Raw genomic sequence first — 21,347 nt, forward strand, 5'->3', positions numbered from 1 at the left:
AATTTCTCTCATTATAAAATAGTTATCGTGAAGAAAGGCTGTCCCCTCCATCATCAGTATTCACTCCCATGTGGAGTCTCTACATCAGCAGAATCTCACCCAGTTCAGATTACTCAAAACGACCACCAAGCACATTTCTGCTCGCTCTGCCTAGTAAGTGATGCCGGGTGACTTTACAGTGACGCTCCTCTGTCGTCCTGTTTGACCTCTGACCTGTGAGTGCCGCGGTTGTTAGGATGGAGCGGGGTTTTGTTTGGTGTTTACTGGGAGGAAGCGGTAAATGCTGCAGACCTGGACTATTAAACACCTTAAAAGGTTCTTAACGCAAGTCGGAGCTCCAAGGGCACTCAGACGCACGTCCTCATACCTTTTGTTTACAAGCTGCTGAGGGGATACGGCAGGAGAATTGCTTTGCCCCCTGGAGGAATTGTTTCTGCTGCACCGCTTCAGCACCAAAGAGAGTCAAATCTGTCGGCATTACCGGCCTCATCTCGATTTCACTGAACCCCAAAACTGGGGCACGGGAGAATCACACGCTTGAAAATGACTCTCTCGCTCTCTATTTTCTAGGCATGGATTTCATCCTCCTTCTCTCATCTCCTTCCTTTACTGTCCTCTCTCTCTGTTATCCTCCTCCCCCCCCCCCATCCCTTTTATCTCCCTCCTCCCCCCACATGTGCCCCCAGTGTTGTAGAGGGGTGGGTGGGATGGAGAGAAGATGAAGGCAGGGAAGCCGGAGCTGCAGAGCGCTTTCATCTTCTCTCTGCAGGGCTGTTGCATCGAGGGGGGAGACACAGCGAGGGGGGAGACACAGCGAGGGGGGAGACACAGCAAGGGGCGGCGGTGATACAGCACATCGGTACTGTATACCACAAACATATTTTATATAGTTATAACCATCAGGTATTACATTTTACTTTGCAGGGTGTTGCAGAGACATAACTAGAGTCCCTTTTACAGAAATCAGGTCAAGTCACATGCATAGAGTCTGTTCAATTTATTAAAGAAACCCTACATTGTAAGCATTCAAAGTGAGAGTCCTGCTTTATTTCATGTTTATCTTGGACAAAGGAATGGGGATTCATGATTTTATCCTGAAAAATTAACAATTTACACATAAAACACTAATAAAATAACACTAAAGCACACTGGGATTAATTTCCCTTACAGTTAAGGTAGGTAATTATCCGTTATATTGAAAACAAAGTGTCTTAAGTAAAGTAATTATAAATCATAGGGTCCCTCTGCATAGAGATAATGGATAAATACAAATGTTTTAAAGCAACATTGTTTTTTTAATGATCATTTTTCAAATGTGGTGTTATTTTTTACTTCCCTTCCATGATATTTAGCAAGACAGTAATTAAAGGTCACACAGAAATTCATCCTGATCAACATTGATGTTTTATCTGTAATGAAATCCTATCGATCCCACCCCCACTGTGTGCGTAATATGGACTGAAAGCTATAGTCATTCTTTATTGTTCTTCTCATGTTTGTTTTTTTACGGTATACAACAGCAACAGTAGCTTTCATTGCATCATTCACACAGGAAGAGGAACTTGTGGTATGCAAGATGACTAAAAGCAGAGATGAAAAGCTAGGACTGATAGTGTAAGGACTATAGAGGGTTTAGTAGGTAAGTGAAAGCGTGGAAACATGAAAGGAGCGTTGTAAATAATCCATTTGCAGCAGGAAACAGCAACAATGGGAAGAGACGGTGCAGATCTAAACACTAACATGCTTTTCTTTGTGTATCAAACACAACAATGATGCAGGTACAGTCCCACACACACACACACACACACACACACACACACACACACACACACACACACAGGTGTGTGTACACTAAAGCGACAAACCAAATCATCAGCTGTCTGGAAACAAGTTTAAACTTCCACCAGCCACTCCTCGCCTTTTCTTTCACCCACTGCCACACTCAGCAGGCCACACTCTCAATGGCACATCTGCACCATTCATCCCCTCGTTCATTTACCCAGAACACCCTGCTTTGCCTTCAGTGTTTAGACTCACTGTACTTCATTTGTTTACTGGTTTAGGGGTCTGAAACCTGATGCATGAGGCTTTACGTACATGTATAGAGTTTTGTTATGTGAAAATGTACACAGACGAGGATTAGGATGTCTGTTGTCACTGATCCTGAAACACAAAGCTGCTCACAAACAAAAGCAAAGTAGTGTGGGCTGCACACAGACCGCTGAAGATGACCTCATGCCAATCTCATAACATGACTACTACTCAACTTGCACCACAGAAAAACTAAATCACTTAAAGAGGCCCTATTAGGCTCATTTTCAGGTTCATATTTGTATTTTGTGCATCTAGCGTGACATGTGTACATGCTTTAATGTTCTTAGCGTACAGAACAATACAGCTTACAAAGAAGAAATACAATCTGATCCTTTTACAACAAACAGAATATGAATCCCATCTTCTTTTATGCAACTCAAAAGGGAAAACAGTTACCTTTCTGTTTCACCCCAAGCCTGGTTATTTAATTGCAGTAATCTCACTCTTGCAGCTCTTTCTTTGTGCAAACCCTCTCTGTCTTTTATTCAAACTACTTTCTGCTCATGAAATAATCTTTATGGAATCTTACAGGGACACTTCTTCAGGAAAAAGAGGTCCTTTTGTTGTTCGGGCGATCAGTAAATGGCTGTTTGCGCTAGTATTACATTCAGTGTACAGAAAACAAGATCATCTCAGTCGAGGATTTATTGATGGATAAAACTGTAAGAAATTGATCATTAAATGATGTGTAATCAGAGCACTTCAATGTGTGAAAGCCTCACTAAACAGCGTCAGATTCATGTTATAATGGGCATACTTTTCCAAAAATCTGCTCCCAATAATCTTGAAGACATGATAAAGTTAAACAGAAACGATTTATGCACGGCTTCCCGGCCTCTCTGCTGTAATTGTGTTTCCAAAATGCTACATACAGTTTGGTTTTAAAACTCCCACACAAGATGCACACCATTTTGTAAAATGTTTTCTTTCATATCATTTCTGGAAATCTCCCTCTCCTGAACGTTTGGTCCATCAAATGCTGCTGCCATGCTCCGAGGCTACAAATTAGTCTGAGGCAAACCTCCCCCAGAAACTCACAAACAAAAGCGGGATTTGTTTTCTTTACAAACTTAGAATAACTCCTCAAAGGGTGGATCACAACCGCAGCATACAGAGAGAAAAGGTAATGAGTAACATGCTGCTGTGTGTGTGTTTGAGACTCAAAGCAGAAAACAGAACAGATGTAAGTTGAGAACTTTCTAGGAATGAAAATGAAGTTATGAACAAAAGAAGAAATGGATACACAGATACTGATTACACAAATTACAACAGGCGACCCTTCTTGCTGATAGATGACGCTTAATTGGATTTCGATTTGATTGATGACAGTCTAGTTAACAGGTTTAAATAGACGAGTCCACTAACGTAGATCTAGTTTGCCCAATTGCTCCCATCATACCAGATGGCCTCGTGTCCAACGACGACTCCTAATGTCTGTAATCTCATCTGGGTCTGATTGCTGCGACACCACGTAAGCAGGCACAGATCGAATCAGGCCCATTTGGACTATCAATTTCCTGTAGCGAGCCTTTCACTAAGTCTGGTGGGTGGGGTCGCACGCAGTCAGCAACACAGAGGGAAAAGGGACATGAAGAAGAAGAGACGAATGTGGCTACTAGCAGAGGAAGGGCATTTATTCAGGGTCGCAAAAGATCCATCTGGTCATGCTTTTATTTTACTATAGGATAAAAATGTACTGATGCTTTTCTACCTGAGAATAACATTAAAACTTTTTCGATTAAACTGATGATGGCAAATAAATCCAGGCATCAATCATGGTGGATTTACACAGGGATAAAACGCTGCCACTGCATCATTTCACAAAGCAAGCTGCATCAGAGCAGCTACAGAGAATGTCAGCATGTGAAGATTAAAGTACCAAAAGGCTCAGATAGGATCCATATTTATAAATCATAAATCTAGGTTTATAGCAATGCTATTACCGTGTTACAGATGAGCATGTATTTAAATGATGCTTCTTGAAGAATGATTGACTATTGTTTAATGGCATTTTCTCACTGACACACAGTACACTTTGCAATCATCTTAATCATCAAGATATCTGATTTATTTCCCAGAAAAATAACAACTTCACTGCCTTATGTAAATAGTTAAAGTGGCTTGTATGTATTTCCCTGTCCTGTAGTGTGTTTTATATGATTTAGTGCATGTTAATGGTGTTCCCTCCCGAGGGAGTTTCTCTCCCACACACTCCCAGCCTGGCAGAAACCCCTCCATTGGACTCCATTGTTTATTTCCAGAACATAGTGACCTCACTGGCGCTTCTAGTGGCTAACACATTGTACCTGATAGGCTATGGGGCGGGACATCTCTAAGTGGTTGACCAATCCCAACAGAGCCGGCCAGCTAACCAATAAGAGCGGACTGGGCTCTGGTTTCAGACAGAGGGTGAAAAGAGGTGCTGCAGCACAGGAAGTAAGAGAAAAATAAAGAGCTTTTTGAACATTAAAGCATGGAGACATGTCCAGTAGAGGCACTAAATACAATATGAACCTGTAAATAATCATATTAGGACCCCCCTGTAAACGATTACATCAACAGTTTGTTTTATTCACTTTGCTTTACAACATTAGCGCAAATCAGTAAATAAGGAAATACTGTGCTTAAGGCTAAAAACTCAAATTTCCCAAAGAAACGGTAACCATATAGACATCAAATAGGCAACAGAAACAGATTAGTAAATTAAAACGGAATAAATAATGTCCCCGGGCTGCAGAGAGGATCAGCGAGTGCAGAAAAGTTGGCGGCTGATATCACGCTGAACCTCTCTCAGGTCAACAGTGCGACCACAGAGTGTTCGAGTACACCGTGTACAGCTGTATGTGGGACTAACGCACATGCTGCTGAGCTTCCTGAGAGAGGCAAAGAGAGACTGCTGCGGAGAAAGACAGCATGAGAAGGAGATGGGGATAATCCAGCGAACAGATGTTTGGGAGCGCATCGCAGAGCGGTCACTGCCCAGAGGATACGGATTATAGGGATGGAAGTGCTAACAGGAACATAGAGGGCCTGAGGTGGGCTACGAGATTAGCCACTATGGCTACCCAACTCAAGCGTTTTTGAGGTGAAGGCCACGGCTATTGTTAAGCCACGTGTAATGAGAGTGAGACGCATTCTACTGCTGCTCGAGAGAAGCTGGGAGTTCGCCTAGTCCATTGTTGTAACACTGTAAATTGCCTGGTAAATTTCCCGTCTGCGGAACTCATAAAGGAATTCTGATTCTGATGAAAAGTAGGACCTAGATATAGGCCGTTATAATGAACCTGAGATTAGCTTTTTCAGGATTGCCAAATGCTGAAAAAGATGAATGAAAGCTGATGGGAGAAATCACTGCGGGATGCACAGAGCTACACTTCACTGCAGTGCAAAGCACAAAGAGTATAGTCTTGATAGCAGAGAGCTTTTGGTTGTCTCATTGTGATTTAAAGACCAAGGACAACGTCTCCTTTTCCTGTTGCAGAGGAGAGCTGACCGCTAACACGCTCTGACAGGCAGCTCTCGTCCACACCCAACACACACACACACACACACACACACACACACACACACACACACAGTAAAACACCTCACACACAGCGCAGTGTTGCCCTCGTTTAAGTGGGAATAAAATTGGCTCCACTACCGAACAGACATGCCTTTAGTGAAGGTGCTTTGCCAGCTCCGTCACAGGGATCCCGTTGGTCTGTGAGGTTCAGTGGGTTCAAACACAGCAGCTGTCTGTACAGTAAGTGTGTATGTACAGCAAAAGGGATTTTAAGTAGAGCTGCAACCATTCATTGACTAATGGATGTCAATCCACGAAAAAAGAAACCCCAACTGTTTTAATAAGCGATAAATCGAGCATCTATTCATGCAAATGTGGGCCCCAACCCTCAACAATTGAGATTACCTGCTTTTCTCTGTTATATCCAAGGAGATAATATCTTTAGCGTTTGGACAAACGAGACAAGACAATTTAAGGCATCGCATTTGACTTTAAGAACTAGTTTTGACCTTTTTTACATTTTATAGACCAAACGATTAATCAATTTATAAAGCAAAACAATGAGAAGATCAACCAGTAGTGAAAATAATTGCTAGTTGCAGCCCTACTTTAAATATGTAACCATTTCCAATCCGAGGGGCTGTGGTGCTGGTCAGCTTCTCAAGTCCTACCACTCTACCATATACAGGCCTTTGAACACACACTCTTAAAACCAGAGGGCCGAGGCACTACCTGGAGCCATCTATCAGCCATAAGAGACAGGCCTGTCCCTGAGGGCCTGGAGACTGGGGGGGGGCATCTGGATGGGAACCATCTGGTAAAGGGGGGGGGGGGGGGGGGTGCTCGGCGACTAATGCAGCAGGCAGGTCTGCTCACCACACCACCAGAACAAAGACGGGCTGTAATCTGGCCCCTGTGGCCCCGCAGGAGCCCTCGGTCTGTCTGCTCCCAGATACAGCAGCACACAGCTGGGGTCGCTCTCAAAGACTCAGCCGGACTTCAGGAGGATTTGAGGTGCGGATGTACGCTTGTCCTGAACAAATCTGATTTATCTAGACATTTCTGAAGCAGGGAGGAGCTGCCTTCACTCTACCCATGACAACATTGATATACTGGACAGAAGGGACTATGATTAAACAATAAGTCCAAGTTTTATTCAAACTCTGAAGGACAACTTTACAGATTTAGCGGGGATTAAATGCTACTAACATTGTCTTTGTCAAAGAGCTCCGTTGTTGTCCATTAAATGTTCACTATCAAAACACATCAATGAGCCACACAGTTTACACCTTATCATCATTAAAATAGTCACTTAATTTGATATATAAAGATGGATATTTGACCTCCACCAAGTTTTTTCCAGCTTTAAGGGAAGATAACAGGAACACTACAGGTCCAATTTTCATTAAACTTGCTACAGTGGAAAGGTGTGGTGTTGGCCAAGGAAGGATCCATTAAATATTGGAGCGGATCCAAATCAAAGGACAGATACAAGCATAATTCTTGCACTAATGGAAACGGTCTTGGCGGCGGTCTGCGGTCTCTGAGTGCCTTTTCAGTTAGAATTTAATCATTTTCAAGCTGATTTGGCATTCGAGATCTTCCCATCAATAAGTCAGACAAACATGACGGAACAGTTGTCAGTTCACTGAATCAAAAACATAAAACAAAGATGTAGAAAGTCTTGTTCAGTGTCCATCAGCAGCTGTGGACCTTGAATTGGACAAGATCATTTATCATTTACTGGACGCTTAAACCAAAACTATGAAGCTGTTTAAATAATGTCTGTTTGTCACGCACAGCATGAGGTTTGTGAATATATTTTCTGGATAAATCTTTATCTTTTTCTGATTTATGAGTCTAGCTTGAAGTCTGTCCAGCTTGCATCAGAAACAGGAATGAAGGAAATGGGTGTCTTCTTCACGAATCATTTTATTTCACAGCCACGAACAGAATGATGACAGCTGAGCTTAACACAAAAAGGTGTTATTATCAGCGAGTGGTGACACCCGCAAAACCCTGTCACACAACTGTCTGCAAACACCAGGAAAATGTCTGACATGTTGTGTGATTTAGTGTCCAAAACCAGGCTTTCTTAAAGACTATGAAGCACTAAAAGACAGACTAGGAAAGCAATCTATAAAGGTCTGTCCCTCAAGATTTTCTTAAAGAAACACACTTTTGAAATCAAGTCATCTATATAGAGTTTGAAAAGGATGAAGTCATTTCTAGAACAGCTGGGAACTGGATTGTTTTTAAACCTTGCTTGAGTAAATTGCACATTTGTAGGGACTATTTTCAGCTGTGGACTAATACACATTTAGTGCATACTGGGGAGTATTTACTGTAAAAAGTTGGTATATGAAGGATAAGGTCATTAAGTGACACTATTATTGATAATAAGATGTGCGCATTGATGTGTTTTTAATAGTGAATACTTAATAGGACAGAAATGGAGCTCTGTGACACAGACAATACTTTATTTTATCACTGCAAAATGTGTAAAATGTACCTTTTGAGTCCACATAAAATTCACAGGACACTGAATATGAAACTTTCCTGTACGTCTGATCTTTAATAATAATACACAGACATATAAAAGTCAAATATAACCCTTGTTTGGTTGTGTGAAATTCAATATGGCACGAGAAAGAGCATCTCAGATCACCCGACCAGACAAAAAGGAGTACAGCAGCCAAGTCCTTCCCATCAGCCACCAGCTGTCTTCCCGTCATCACCGTCCTGCCGTACAGTCATATCTGTGCTGTCGCCTGGGTCTGAACGCAGCTCACATTACACTGCCGTTACAGGCCATCTGCGGCGCGTTATTAAAAGGCTTTTTCAAGACACGAGATGATTCCTGCGGGCGATCAGAGCAAACAGAGAACCGTTAGCTGACACCGCTGGCGTGATGTAACTCTGACCGTCATTGTTCACCATGTGGCTGCACCACTGCTGCTGTGCTTCTGAGATGCGATCTCTCACACACACACACACACACACACACACACACACACACACACACACACACACACACACACACACACACACACACACACACACACACACACACACACACACACACACACACACACACACACACACACACACACACACACACACACACACACACACACACACACACACACACACACACACACACACACACACACACACACACACACACACACACACACACACACACACACACACACACACACACACACACTACAAAAGGCTGCACTGTAGCCAAAAGGGTCACAAGACTGATCCCTGCAGCGGCCGACGTGTCCATCAAGAGCTGAGGGTCGTCCGTCAAGACAATACAGCTCACTGAGCTCAGTCACAGTGACTCAGCTAAATGCTGGGAGTGGGACATGGAAAATGTGGTGCTGCTCTTTGTAGCCACACACACACACTCACACAGATTGTCCTTGAAAGAGGGGGTAAGTGTGGTGAAGGTTATAAGAGTCAAGTCGCTGTCATAAGTCGTCAGATTGTGTACCTGTGTGGATGTGTTTGTGCAGCACAGTAAAACATTGCAATACAAGAAGGGACAGCTATTCTGACTAAAATCAATGTATGGATATGGATATGAATACAGTAATGAGAGCTGAAACAAGAATTTCGATTGACAGAAAAACGTTTGGGAGGATTGATAACCGTTTAAGTCATTTGAGCAGAAAAATACGATACATGTTTCTACTTCAGCATCTCCATTGTGAGAATTTGCTGCGTTTCTTTTATAGTAAACGGACTGGATTTGGAATTTTGCTGGCCCATACAAGCAATTTGACCTGGGAAATATACACAGGAACCCCGATAATTAGCAGAAAGATCTATTGAGGGCTCATGTTGTTTTGCTGTTGATACACAAATGATATCTTCTGAATTTTGGAAAAAAGAGAGTGTACTCTGTCAAGGTGTATATTTATTCAGGAGGAACTGAGCATACAAGGCGAAGCATTTTACAAGAAGAAAATAGGTCCGAGCAATGTACTGGAACTTAATTCAAGTAAGTGTGTCCATGTCAGTGTGTTTGAAACAGCCCTGTTCTGCTTCAAGCTATATTTGTGAGCTATGATGCGTTTATGATCCTATTTGCTCGAGTCTGTTGGTGTAAGAGTGAGAGTCGTCCACACCGGCTCAACGGATGACTGAAATAGCTTTCACCTGCAATGCTGTTGACCTTGTACTTCACTGTAACACCAGGTAAAATGCAGAGGTGCATACAAGCGTAAAAAAGCCTTCACTGTTCAAACTGACAATAATCCCCCTTTGGATTAAGCCTCAAAGCACACCCTATGGTGCCATCAGCTTACCACGTTTACATTGTTCAATCAAAAGTGGAAGTCCTAATATGATTGTTTCTATAATATTTAAAAAGAACAAGTAGTATTTCAGCCTCCTGCAGGTTTCCCTGCCTCGCTCCTTTCGTCTAGTTGACAGTAAGCTTCTTAAGTGAATCCAAACAGAAAGACTTATCCGAGTCTACAGGCACTTCCACAAATGGGAAATTAATGCCCAACCACAGCATCTCCTGCCAGCCCAGAGACACAGTTCATCCGGAGAAATGCTTTCATTTTTATTCCAGACGCTTCCTCACACTTGTTCCCAGTTCATTTACAATTCTGGATGTCTATTGCCTGTGGTAGAGACTATTATGCTCATTGACACCTTTTTATAAACAGTCCATGGTCAAAACAAATACAGGTGTCCTTGTTTTTGCAAAGTATCTACATCCTTGGTTTTCCCACAGTTCTCCTTCGGTTGTCTTTATTTAACATTCATGCAAATAAAACCGCTATCACATGTTTCTGTGTGAACTATTTTGGATTTGTAAATTAATTTCTTCTCAGCTATGAATTGTTAGGTAGGTATTTACTGTAGATTTGTAAGGTCATATCATTCTGATGCAACATTTATCCTAAATCTGTCAGTACTGCACAACCCTCCGAATTCTGCACATTGCACATTGTATCATACCTATATTTCAACCATATTCGATGTAAATATTGCTTTATTCTAAATGTAATTATCGTTTTCTTGATAAAATGTACACATTGATTGTTTTGTCCAACAAGAGTCCTAAATATAAACTTTTAAAGAAGTATTTATATTACGATGATGTCAAATACAGAAAATAAATAGAGAGCCATACTCTAAGGGGGTAGATTGGAGTAGATGGACGGACCATATAGAAGTGATCAGCAACAATATCAGTAAACCAACAAATTGGTCAAAATTGACTCCTGTCATGCATTTGAAATCCATCCATAATGCCTTGCTGACCTCATATTGGCAGCATGACTCTGCCTCAGGCAAAAATTCCACCTCTCACAAGCTTCAGGGCAGCAGCGGCAGCATCTGACCGAGGCAAATGGTTCTGTAATTGGCATTACAACTCTGCGGAAACCAAAGAATTTAGGCTGGTTCAACTCTGCAGCCTCGTTTCTTGGCTGGTGGTAAACTTTTTTACCCCAGAGAGCTACTTCTCAAAGAAACACGTCTCAGCAGCCCATATAATAATGCCCCATAATGCATCCAGCTGTTGTTCACTGGATGGAAACAGTGCATTAATGTGGACGCTGTGTTCAGCTATGGGAAGTGTTGGGAAAGCTGCAGCTCCCAGGAGAACAGCTGGTGTTATGTGTTGTTTATGTGTGAGCAGCTGCATGGCGGGAGTCACAAGTTCATACAGTGTGATGTTGTCACTTTGCATATTTGTCCTATCAGATTGTCCTATTCATAAAAGAAGCTTTTGTAAAAATACTTAGCTGTTAATAATTTATATATATCGCAAATCCGATTGCGCTTCATGCAAAATTGGATCAAAGATAAACACACTCTTCATAAAAAGTCAATAATTAATAATACTAATATGAGCAATTATTGTTACAACTTCCTGTCAAACAGCTACAGGGGAAACATTGCAAAACATGTTGGTATTTTGGATCACTGAGGCATTGTCTGTCACTGTACTGTCACCCCACTCCCTTTGCTTGTTGCACCTTGTCTCTCACATGGCGGTCAGACAGGTGATTGATGGGGAAGTGATTACATGGGACACTGTCATGCTACCACACACAGGCCACCAAACAGTATCTAGTTCCTCAGAGGGTTAATGTTCCTCTCTATCTTTGTTATTATCAAAACAGGCCTTTAAGTTCTCCCAGCGCTGTCGCCTCCGGCACCTGACAGGTATTCAGTCACCAGCGTCAAATCATTACCTGCAGAGATGTACGACTACGCCACAGCTATGTGGTGAAAATAGCAATCATTTGCACCACAAGTAATACATCCTTTTGTTTGAAGAAGATTCTTAGGATGCACAGCAGCAGTTACGCGCCTCCAAAGCAGCTGTTCTGCAGGACATTTGAAATAAAACTCGAGCCAGAAAGCCATTCATTCTTTACGTAAGATAAGTGTAAACACAAAGCAGCTGCGGATACAAGTTTCTTCCCCCGGAAGCAGCCAGGAGGTCCAAAAGGTGATTCATGATTTCCAGATGACAACCCATATATCCAACTGACCGTGCATCTGCTGTGTTTGACTGTACAGACCTGGGACGCACATGGTGTCAACACGCACAGCTGCGCTCTGACATGACATCCCCATACGTCCTGACAGGAAGCTGCCAGAAAACAACACACCATTGGTAGCTCACTGAGTCACATTTAAAAGACTGAAGAGAGCATGTTGCCCTTGAAAAGACCTTCCTCAAACATGAAACTCCCAATGAATTCCCATAATCCATAATCCATTATTGATTTTTAATCCAGGGACGGATTAGGCGAGATTCCATCAGGAGTTGTTTTTCCTCCGCCAATGCAGAGATTGGATCCCCAGTTTCTGGGTCAAATAATATGTATAAGACTCATATGTGGTAAAGCCGGGGCTCTATATAGGTTTTCCCCCGCACTCCAGTTTCAGAGGGACATTTCTATAATCCATTTCATGCCTCGTCTCATGAGCTGACATTCCAACCCGAGAAATACCCTGCTGACTTTCATCGGGCTTTTGTCACTTCCTCTCGGGGGTGTCTAATTCACAACATATGAATTGCATGCAGTTTGGATTGATGCTTTCTGTAGGACATTTTACACTGAACAGTACCATATATGGTGATCGCTGAGAGACAAAGACAGATTATACAACAGTATACATGATAGCTATAGCAACACAACAAGTCTAGGTCTTGTAGTTTTACATTATTGATCTCAATTTCCACTCAACCTTTTAGTCTGTGTCTTGGTTTGTCAAGAGATCCTTAAAAAGATATCAGAAAAACAAAGCTAGAACGTTTACTTATTTATCTGCAGTCATTAAACAATCTCTAGAGCCTGAAGTTCTCTTTGCGCGTTCCTATATGCCTTTTTGGGAGGGCAGGACCTATGGACCATGAATTACATTTAAACATGAGCTCCTCCCCATCAATCCACAGCTAAAGTTCATAAACAGGTTTCTGAAAAAGGTCCCGCAGTACAAAAGAGGCTATTGAGGTGGTCCTACAGTCAAACCCTACAGTGAGGTACAATGCACTCACAGCGACCCTGGGCCATCAATCCTCATCAGATATTATTCCTCACAAAGAATTGAAAGCAAGTGTCATTCTGTATTAGTTCCTGAGATACTGCTCATGGCATCTTAAAGATAGAACTGCAGATTTCAACCCCAACCATCATGTGTTCCTTCATCAGAACCACATTTAGTTTTTAGTTATTTTGCTGACAAACCAACATGAGCAAATCCTCCTCGTCATTTTTTTCCGACACTGCAGGTTTTTTTCAAGCGAGTCTCTTACCTCCAACACAGGCCCGGCTCCCAGGATGATCTGCTCCACCCCACTGGCGAATCCCTTCTGGCTGAGAGCAGTCAGGTGATGGATGAGGAAGTTGGTGCTCTGGGTCTTCCCTGACCCACTCTCACCAGAAATGACTATGCACTGGTTCTTCCGTCGTTGCAGCATGGCGTGATACGCCACGTCCGCAACAGCATAGATGTGAGGCTCCAGCTTCCCCAGTGTGTGGTTATCGTACAATTTGACATATTTAGGGTTATAGATTGGCAGGAACTGAAAAGGGTTAATCACGATAAGAATACTCCCAATGTAAGTGTAGATCTTCTCCTGGCGGAAACGTGCTCGGAGGCTCTCCAAAATAGTGCGCTCTGTTAGCTCCGGGAGAGCACAGAGGTCGGACGGAGGGTCGCTCCCTGCAGGCTGGGGGAGGAAACCCCGCTCCACCAGGCGACGACGCTCCTCAGTCAACCGCAGCCACATCTGCAGGCTGCCGCCATAATGAATAGATCCATCCAGGTTCTTCTCCCGCAGGAGGAACCGGTAGTCGTCGCCACTGCACAGGCCACTGCGGTTCTCCAGGGCGCTGCGGGGCCACAGCATCATCCGCTGAACGGGGCAGTCGGAGGGGTTCAGGATCCACTCCTCCCCACCAAACTCCTTCACCTCAGCCAGCACGTAGCATTTGGTACGATCCAGGCGCAGTCGTTCGATGAGGCAGTCGATGGCTTCAGCAGCGGTGGTGTTCTTGCGGGCACAGACGGGGCAGTAGATGGTGCCCTCAGCCAGGGCGCCCGGGTAGACGCGCAGGCTGAACTCCTGGTCCTCCAGGCGCCGCCGCATGCTGCCAGTAACGCTGGCCATGTTGCCGCTGCTAGCATAGCTGCAGCCGCCATCTTGTAAGCTCATGGTGGTGTAGCAGGTCCCATCAGTACAGCGCTCTCTGGGCCCGGAGGACTGACTCAGGACATCCCAACTGGAAGAGACAAAAGAGAGGAGATGGAAGATGTTAGACTTGGCGGCAAAAAGTTCAAAGGAGGAATGTAATGGTTTCTGACATCACTTTATGACCTCGGGCATTTCAGTACATTGAGTCACGACAGGGTCAGTAGTGTCATGGCGATTTCATCTGTCCCATGACACAGTGGGTCGACTCAATAGGCTTTCTGTTTTGGATCGTAAAGGGAACTACTATCACAGACGCCACAAAAGAGGAGCATGAGACAGAGTCAAAGCGATAGACAAGAACTGATAGCTATTCAAAACAATAAGGAACAGTAGCTGCTTCATGAATAGAAAGGCTAACCGCCAGCTTATCAGAGCCGCATACCCTGAGTGTGTGTGTGTGTGTGTGTGTGTGTGTGTGTGTGTGATAATCCAAGGGCTCTAGCAGTGTGCCAAGATTAACAGCTGCCACCTTCCACACAAAAGTGGCTGTAATGAGAGCACAATGGTTTAATTCACCACTTCCCTGTTGATAGTGAACACAGCACTCCATTCTCTCTCTCTCTCCACACACACACACACACACACACACACACACACACACACACACACACACACACACACACACACACACACACACACACACACACACACACACACACACACACACACACACACACACACACACACACACACACACACACACACACACACACACACACACACACCCAAGTTTCACAGACTACAAAGCTTCAAATGTGATAGACTGTAAATGACTGTTAATTATCCTGCTGAATATGAGAATACTCCAGCACTGATATAAATAGCATGTTTGTAATGCATGGTTATCTCATTAAACTGGGTATTCCACATTACGTTTTAAGACATTTTCAGCTGCTTTTACTTTAAATTATAATATATAAATTGTGCCAAACCAGACTGAAATTCGATAGAAGTAGTCAGACGTTTTTGCAGCATTAGGTTCCAAAAATAATGTTAATAGAGTAGGTATCATTTCCTTATTGAAGGTAGATATAATCTAATTCTTTAATTAAATTCTTAGTAAGGGAGACATGCAAATGTGATATATATATATATATATATACATATATATATATATATATATACATATATATATATATACACATGTATAATAAATACAAAACTGCTCTGATGTGGGAATTAAAGCGTATTCTATTCTACTGCATCAAAACCAAATGCATGAAAGTGCAGGTTTTGTTTTGCTGGATAGTCTCTAAGGAAATAGTAAAAGCCATTACCCTAAAATGAATGTGTATTACTAAAGGTAGACTACCGACAAATGTAGGAACAAGAACTCACTTTAAATGTCAGCCCAAACCAAGACCCCCGCAGTGAATGCTTCTTGTTCGCTGCACTTCCTCATCTCATATCTGGCTTCATCTCTCTCATGCTGTTTCTGCTTCTTCCTGGTGTCTATCTTCTTGATATTCACTTTTAAAACCAGCAAATACATTACATTTTAACCAAATGTCCTTTTATCAGGAACCATGATGCAGGACAAGGCATTGAAAAAACACTTTACACTGAACTGAGGTCATTATTTGGATGAGAACATGTACCACTGTCCTTTTACGGTGTCTTAATTGAATCTTGCTCATGTTTTAATCATCTCTTCCCTTGGATGACTTTAAATTTTCTTCACCCCCTTTCTTCAGCTAAGTGCATGTGGTAGACAGATAGAGGACGAGGGAGAGAAGGATGAGAAATCCCAGACAAACCCTCCTCTCCCTCCTGCTGTCTGCAGTGATCCTGACCACCTACAGCAGTCTGCAGCAGTCCTCCACTACCAGACACAGACAGGGAGAGAAAGAGGGAGGAAATAACCAGCTGGGCGTCTGTGAGAAACAAAGAGGGGAACTCTTAGGGATGAAAGACCTAGCAGAGGCAGACAGACAGAGATGAGAGAGAGAGAGAGAGTACACAAGACTCAAAACAAACGTCCCCCACGACCGATGCATCCGCTCGTTGAGACGCTAATGAGATGTTCAAACCGGTAACAGGTCAGAGTTCAAGTGTATTATGCAAAATGTACATCCAGTGCTCATGGATTGCACGTCAAAATATGATCATTAGCATGTGAAATACAGCTAAATTAAAAAAAAGGGGATTAAAATTCAGGCTGACTGAAATAAGCAGCAAGAAGATATATCCTTATTTTCTGTGGAGATATCCACTAAAACCTCCAATTTCTTTTCTTCAAGATTGTGCATCAGAGCCAACATGGGTCGGAGTTAGGAGAATCACAACCGGCCAAAGTGAACCCCAGTACCCAAGAGTGCTAGTAGAAAAAAAGGACAATACAAGCCAACAGGAAATTAAAAATGCACTAAAGAGTTGTCTTGTAAACAAACAAAAATGTGATTCATTCATAGAAAACAGCTCCATGGCGTCACTGAGATAAGCTTCAAATTAGCCTCTGGTGTAATGCAAGCGTGGTTAGCATTCATAAAAGCACTCATTTTCCCTGTTTACCTATAAAGGGACCCCTGCCAGACCAAAAATAAAGCCAAACATCCATTCAAGTTGTTCCCCATATATCCATTTGTCAGTGTCTATGGTCAGCTCACGTCAGATCGGTGATTCCCTCCCTTTTTCTCTGTGAAGTTAGCTGGAAGTGATGTAATGTAGCCTCAGCGTTTTCCTATGAAGTGCTTTGGACTTTAAATAAATGCGTGTCAGCAATCATAGGGTTACTTGTGGGCTCTGATTAAAGTTGGTATGCATGTTAATTGTTGTTTTAATGACAAAAGAGCAGCTTCTCAGGCAGCTTAATGCAGTCAACCCAGGAAACAAACACACTGTAGTCCCTTCTTGTATCCTAGCCAGCTTAAATCATCACTTCCTAAGGTCTTTATTTCAATAGTTAGCCCTTTTTGGTTTTATGAAATTCTCAGTGACTAAAACAGGTTGTCCCAGCCTTGATCCAGCTCTCCGGTTGCTTCATCTTCATCAGTTCTCTTCCTGAGCTGTCAGTCTAACTCAGGGAGTCTCTAAGATAAGAACTAGTGACTTATGACTGTGGACTTCATGTCTTTGAGTCATCGGTAAAACGTTACCTCGGAAAAAGACAGGCTACTTTCACAATGAGAACAGATGACAGATACAGTAGCATGAGAAAGAGTGTGTGGGTTTCAGTAAGTGAAAACCAACTGTCCATATTTCTTCATAATGGACCAAATAATACATGCTGTGTGTCACCCAGGGTATAAAATAAAGAAAAAGCAGAAATACAAAAGTATTCACAGTTGGTCTGAGCTAATTTTCCCGGATTACTTAGCTTGGGTCAACGCAGTTATGCAGACTTTGAGTAGTTATTAAATGCTGGATCTGAACCAGTCGGAAAGTGTGCAACCACACGGGGAATGCACCATGAAACAACATGCTTTTGTTGCCTTTTTTCTTTCACTGATTGATAAAGATCTGCACATTTTCTACATAGCTGGAGGTTTTGTTCTCCAGGAAAAATGTAATTTAGACACAAGGTAATTGGGTTTGTATATTTAGAGTCAAAGCAAAAGTGATTTTGTTGTAATTAAAAGGAAAATACAAAAAATAAAAGATTGAATCAACATTAAAACAAAAGGAAACTGACATTACAGTACAGTAAGTAAGTCTGATACTCCAATTATCTCACGGAAATACCATTCACAATCACCACAGATGAGACCAAAATAAAAGGATATTGCGGCTTACCAGTTAAAAGGATAGAAGGGGAATCTAAATCCCTGCTTCTGGTAATTTTCCCCAAAAAAACAGATATTTCCCGGTTTAATTCGTCCCTGCCTGGAAAGCTATGATCCCGGAGTAAACCTCCAGCATAAGATCACCGGACTGTCTGCCGAGACTTCAGGAGAAGCTGCGAGGATCAGGGGTGGGGACTGATGGATGCTCTCTTACGGGTCAAAAGTCAGAGCGAGGAGACCAAGGTTACATACCAGCTGAGTCACTGACAAATCACATGTGAGTTACGAAGCTGGAAAGAAAAAAAAAATCGTTTCTGGCATTTCTCACGCGGTGAGGTCACGCAGGCAGGAACTGGACGGCTATGAGACGCGTTGCACAATGGACAGACGTGACCTTCATACTGTACGTTCAGCACTTACAGCGACAGGGTTTTGATGATGATGGATGGTAGCTGGATAGTGATACAAGTCAGGCAGAGGGAGGAAGGGAGGAGACGACACGGGAGGAGAAGAAAGGGAATGAAAAGAGGCGGTGAAGTGGAGGAGTCTGTTACGTCTTGTTTTGACACGGTCCAATGCGAAGTGCTGACAGCGAGCGGAGATAAGGCTGAGGCCGACGCGCTGGAGGAATGAGTTTTGTGCCGTAAATTGGAGAGAGATTGAAAGGACGTTTAATGAGAGGGTGCCCGTCATGAGACTGGTAGGCAGGTTCAGCCCCGGGTCACGGCCATACAGAGCCAACACTCAGGTGGCTAGCGTTAGAAAACAGAGCTCCTTCCAAGAAAGCATTAATATTTAAAGAGAGAAGGAGACAGATGGAGAGAGTTCATAGAGGAGAAACAGCAGAGGAGATAAAGTGACAGACAGGAAGAGTTATTTTTACGAGTTATTTATTGATCATTGTCTCCAATTTCAGAAGAATGTCAAAGAAATTGCCAATAAAAGCTTACTATAGACCAATTTGCTGTTCTTAATTGACTTTTACTCTCCAACCAGCAGTCCAAAACTAAAAAATACTATCAAAGATGACTAGAAAATATTATTTCTATAACTTCCACATGAATATCAGAGGAATATTACTCAGAAAATGTGTAATATTCAGTTTTTAACTGTTACTTACGTCTTTATTGACAATACCTTTCAACACTTTCTTTCCTTTATTTAGTTTACCTACTTATCCATCTATCTAGGTTGTTTTTTCTGGATTGGTGTGGTTCGTTCTGAACCGAGAAATATGAACATGAAAGGAAGTTCATCGTCTTAATGACGTTATCTGTCCTCCAGCAAGAAATATGACAAGGAAAGCTTAAAATCCACAGATTTTAAAAGACAACAACGGCAAATATTTGTAAGTTTTGGTTGAGGAAAGGACAAAAAACATTCATTTATTTCCATCAATCATCTAGTCATAAGATTGTTTCATCGTCAAGAAGAAAGGAAAAGTAGATTCCTGTTTTAAAATGTTTACACTGTAAATATGGCTTTGTGGCTTTGATCCAAGCAAGAAATGTTTTGTCAACTACAACTTCCCAGAAATCAGCATTAAGAGTCTCCTCCATGAAGCCCGCAAGTCTGCATTGTGGTTGCAAATTGCCATTAGTTACTGCATTAGACGTTTATTAAGGGCATTAATGTCTTTTTATTTGTTCAGGAAGAAACATTACTACTTGGGTACAGTACAGCTTCATCAGGAATGTGCAAACTTGACTACAAATGTACTTTAGTAGTTCCTAGAAATCTTTGGTTAAAGGGGCTATAAAACATAAACATAAACAAGATTTCTTTCTCTAATAACTGAGAAGAAGAGGTATGCTTCCCATCTTTGAAACTCCTTCACCTCCAGACTGCTGTGTGGCACGGCGAGAGAATAAAGCTGATATTTTACAGCAGCGGGGCTACCTCGCAGTAAATTACTCCGCCTCTATAACAAATGCATCACAGGAGACAGGGAGTCTTTAGGATCGTATAAAAAAGTTGAGAAAGCTGCCAGCGACCGGCACGCATCCAAGATATTAAACACAGATGAGAAGCTCAACTCGTCCTGCAGGTCTTCAGGAGTCTCGCTGGAAACACCCCCTCCTCTCTCACAGCCGCTTCTCACCAGTTTAACAGCAATAAACACCAAACCTCAGCATTCCTCGACACTGCTCACACACACATAAACACACACACGTTCACTTATCTTTAAATCTTTAACACAGAAGGTGTGTTTTCTCCCCCATCCCAAAACTGAGGGTTTACTTTGCTTATTATGACAAAAATGATTGCATTAGTGGAGTAGCTACTACCTGTGAACTGTGACTAACACACTTAATTCATTTCTGCCTCCACACACACACACACACACTCACACTCCCTCCCGCCCCTGATCACTCATCAGAGAAGATCATTAAAGGATTACAGGCATATTCCCAACTCCCTGTGGGTTTACTCCTCACTGCTGCTGATCTACAGCAGGTACTGGAGCTCCACACACACACACACACTTACACCCACACACTACCAAAGCATCAGCTCAGACGAACACCACACCCTGTGTTCATACAATCACCAACGGCCCCCGGATTCAAAACTAAGAAAGGTGTGTGTGTGTGTGTGTGTGTGTGTGTGTGTGTGTGTGTGTGTGTGTGTGTGTGTGTGTGTGTGTGTGTGTGTGTGTGTGTGTGTGTGTGTGTGTGTGTGTGTGTGTGTGTGTGTGTGTGTGTGTGTGTTTTGCATGCAGCTGGTGCTATAGAGGCCTCAAAATCAACTGGAGTTTTGTCTCGTTCGTTTTTATGCAGAATATTTGGAAGTCTTTCATCCTCTTTTTTTAAATACTCAACATGAACAGTGCCATTTGTCCTGGATTTTCAAAATAAATGAGCCACATAATGCCAAACATCTCTTCTTATCTTCGTATCATACTACAATAAGTTATTTTGTTCTTCTGATACTTGAAGGTCAGACATTTTCTTCACACTATATGTGGAAAATGAAGGTGGAGGAAGTAAATACTTAAAATTGTTCTTGCCTTAAGTGTCTACAGTTGCCGATGTGTCCGATATAACTTGTAACTTCTGAGAAAAGCAGCAGGATTTTAACCTTACTCTCTCTAGCCCTTTTTTATTCTTTCTTCAAAGAACTACACTATATAGACAAAAGTTTTGGGACACCTACACGTCACACCCAAATGCCAAATTTGTATGCATTAATAGGAAGTTGCTTCACCCTTTGCAGCTCTAACAGATTCCACCCTTCTTCAGGCTTTCTACAAGATGTTGGAGTGTGTCTGTGGGAATTT

General features: G+C 42.5%; 1 protein-coding gene across 4 annotated transcripts in view; it reads right to left on the reverse strand.

Annotated features, from left to right (window-relative positions):
- LOC134882861 (unconventional myosin-IXAa-like) overlaps positions 1-21,347 on the reverse strand; it is a 127,684-nt gene that overhangs the window by 82,035 nt on the left and 24,302 nt on the right. For all 4 annotated transcript variants that reach the window (XM_063910883.1, XM_063910874.1, XM_063910865.1 and 1 more), the window contains exon 2: positions 13,404-14,373. In XM_063910883.1, the coding sequence (XP_063766953.1) occupies positions 13,404-14,306 (903 nt within the window). In that variant the 5' untranslated portion in view covers positions 14,307-14,373. The remainder of the gene's footprint in view (positions 1-13,403; positions 14,374-21,347) is intronic.

The sequence above is a fragment of the Eleginops maclovinus genome, chromosome 2, assembly GCF_036324505.1.
Source record: "Eleginops maclovinus isolate JMC-PN-2008 ecotype Puerto Natales chromosome 2, JC_Emac_rtc_rv5, whole genome shotgun sequence".
Lineage (NCBI taxonomy): Eukaryota > Metazoa > Chordata > Actinopteri > Perciformes > Eleginopidae > Eleginops > Eleginops maclovinus.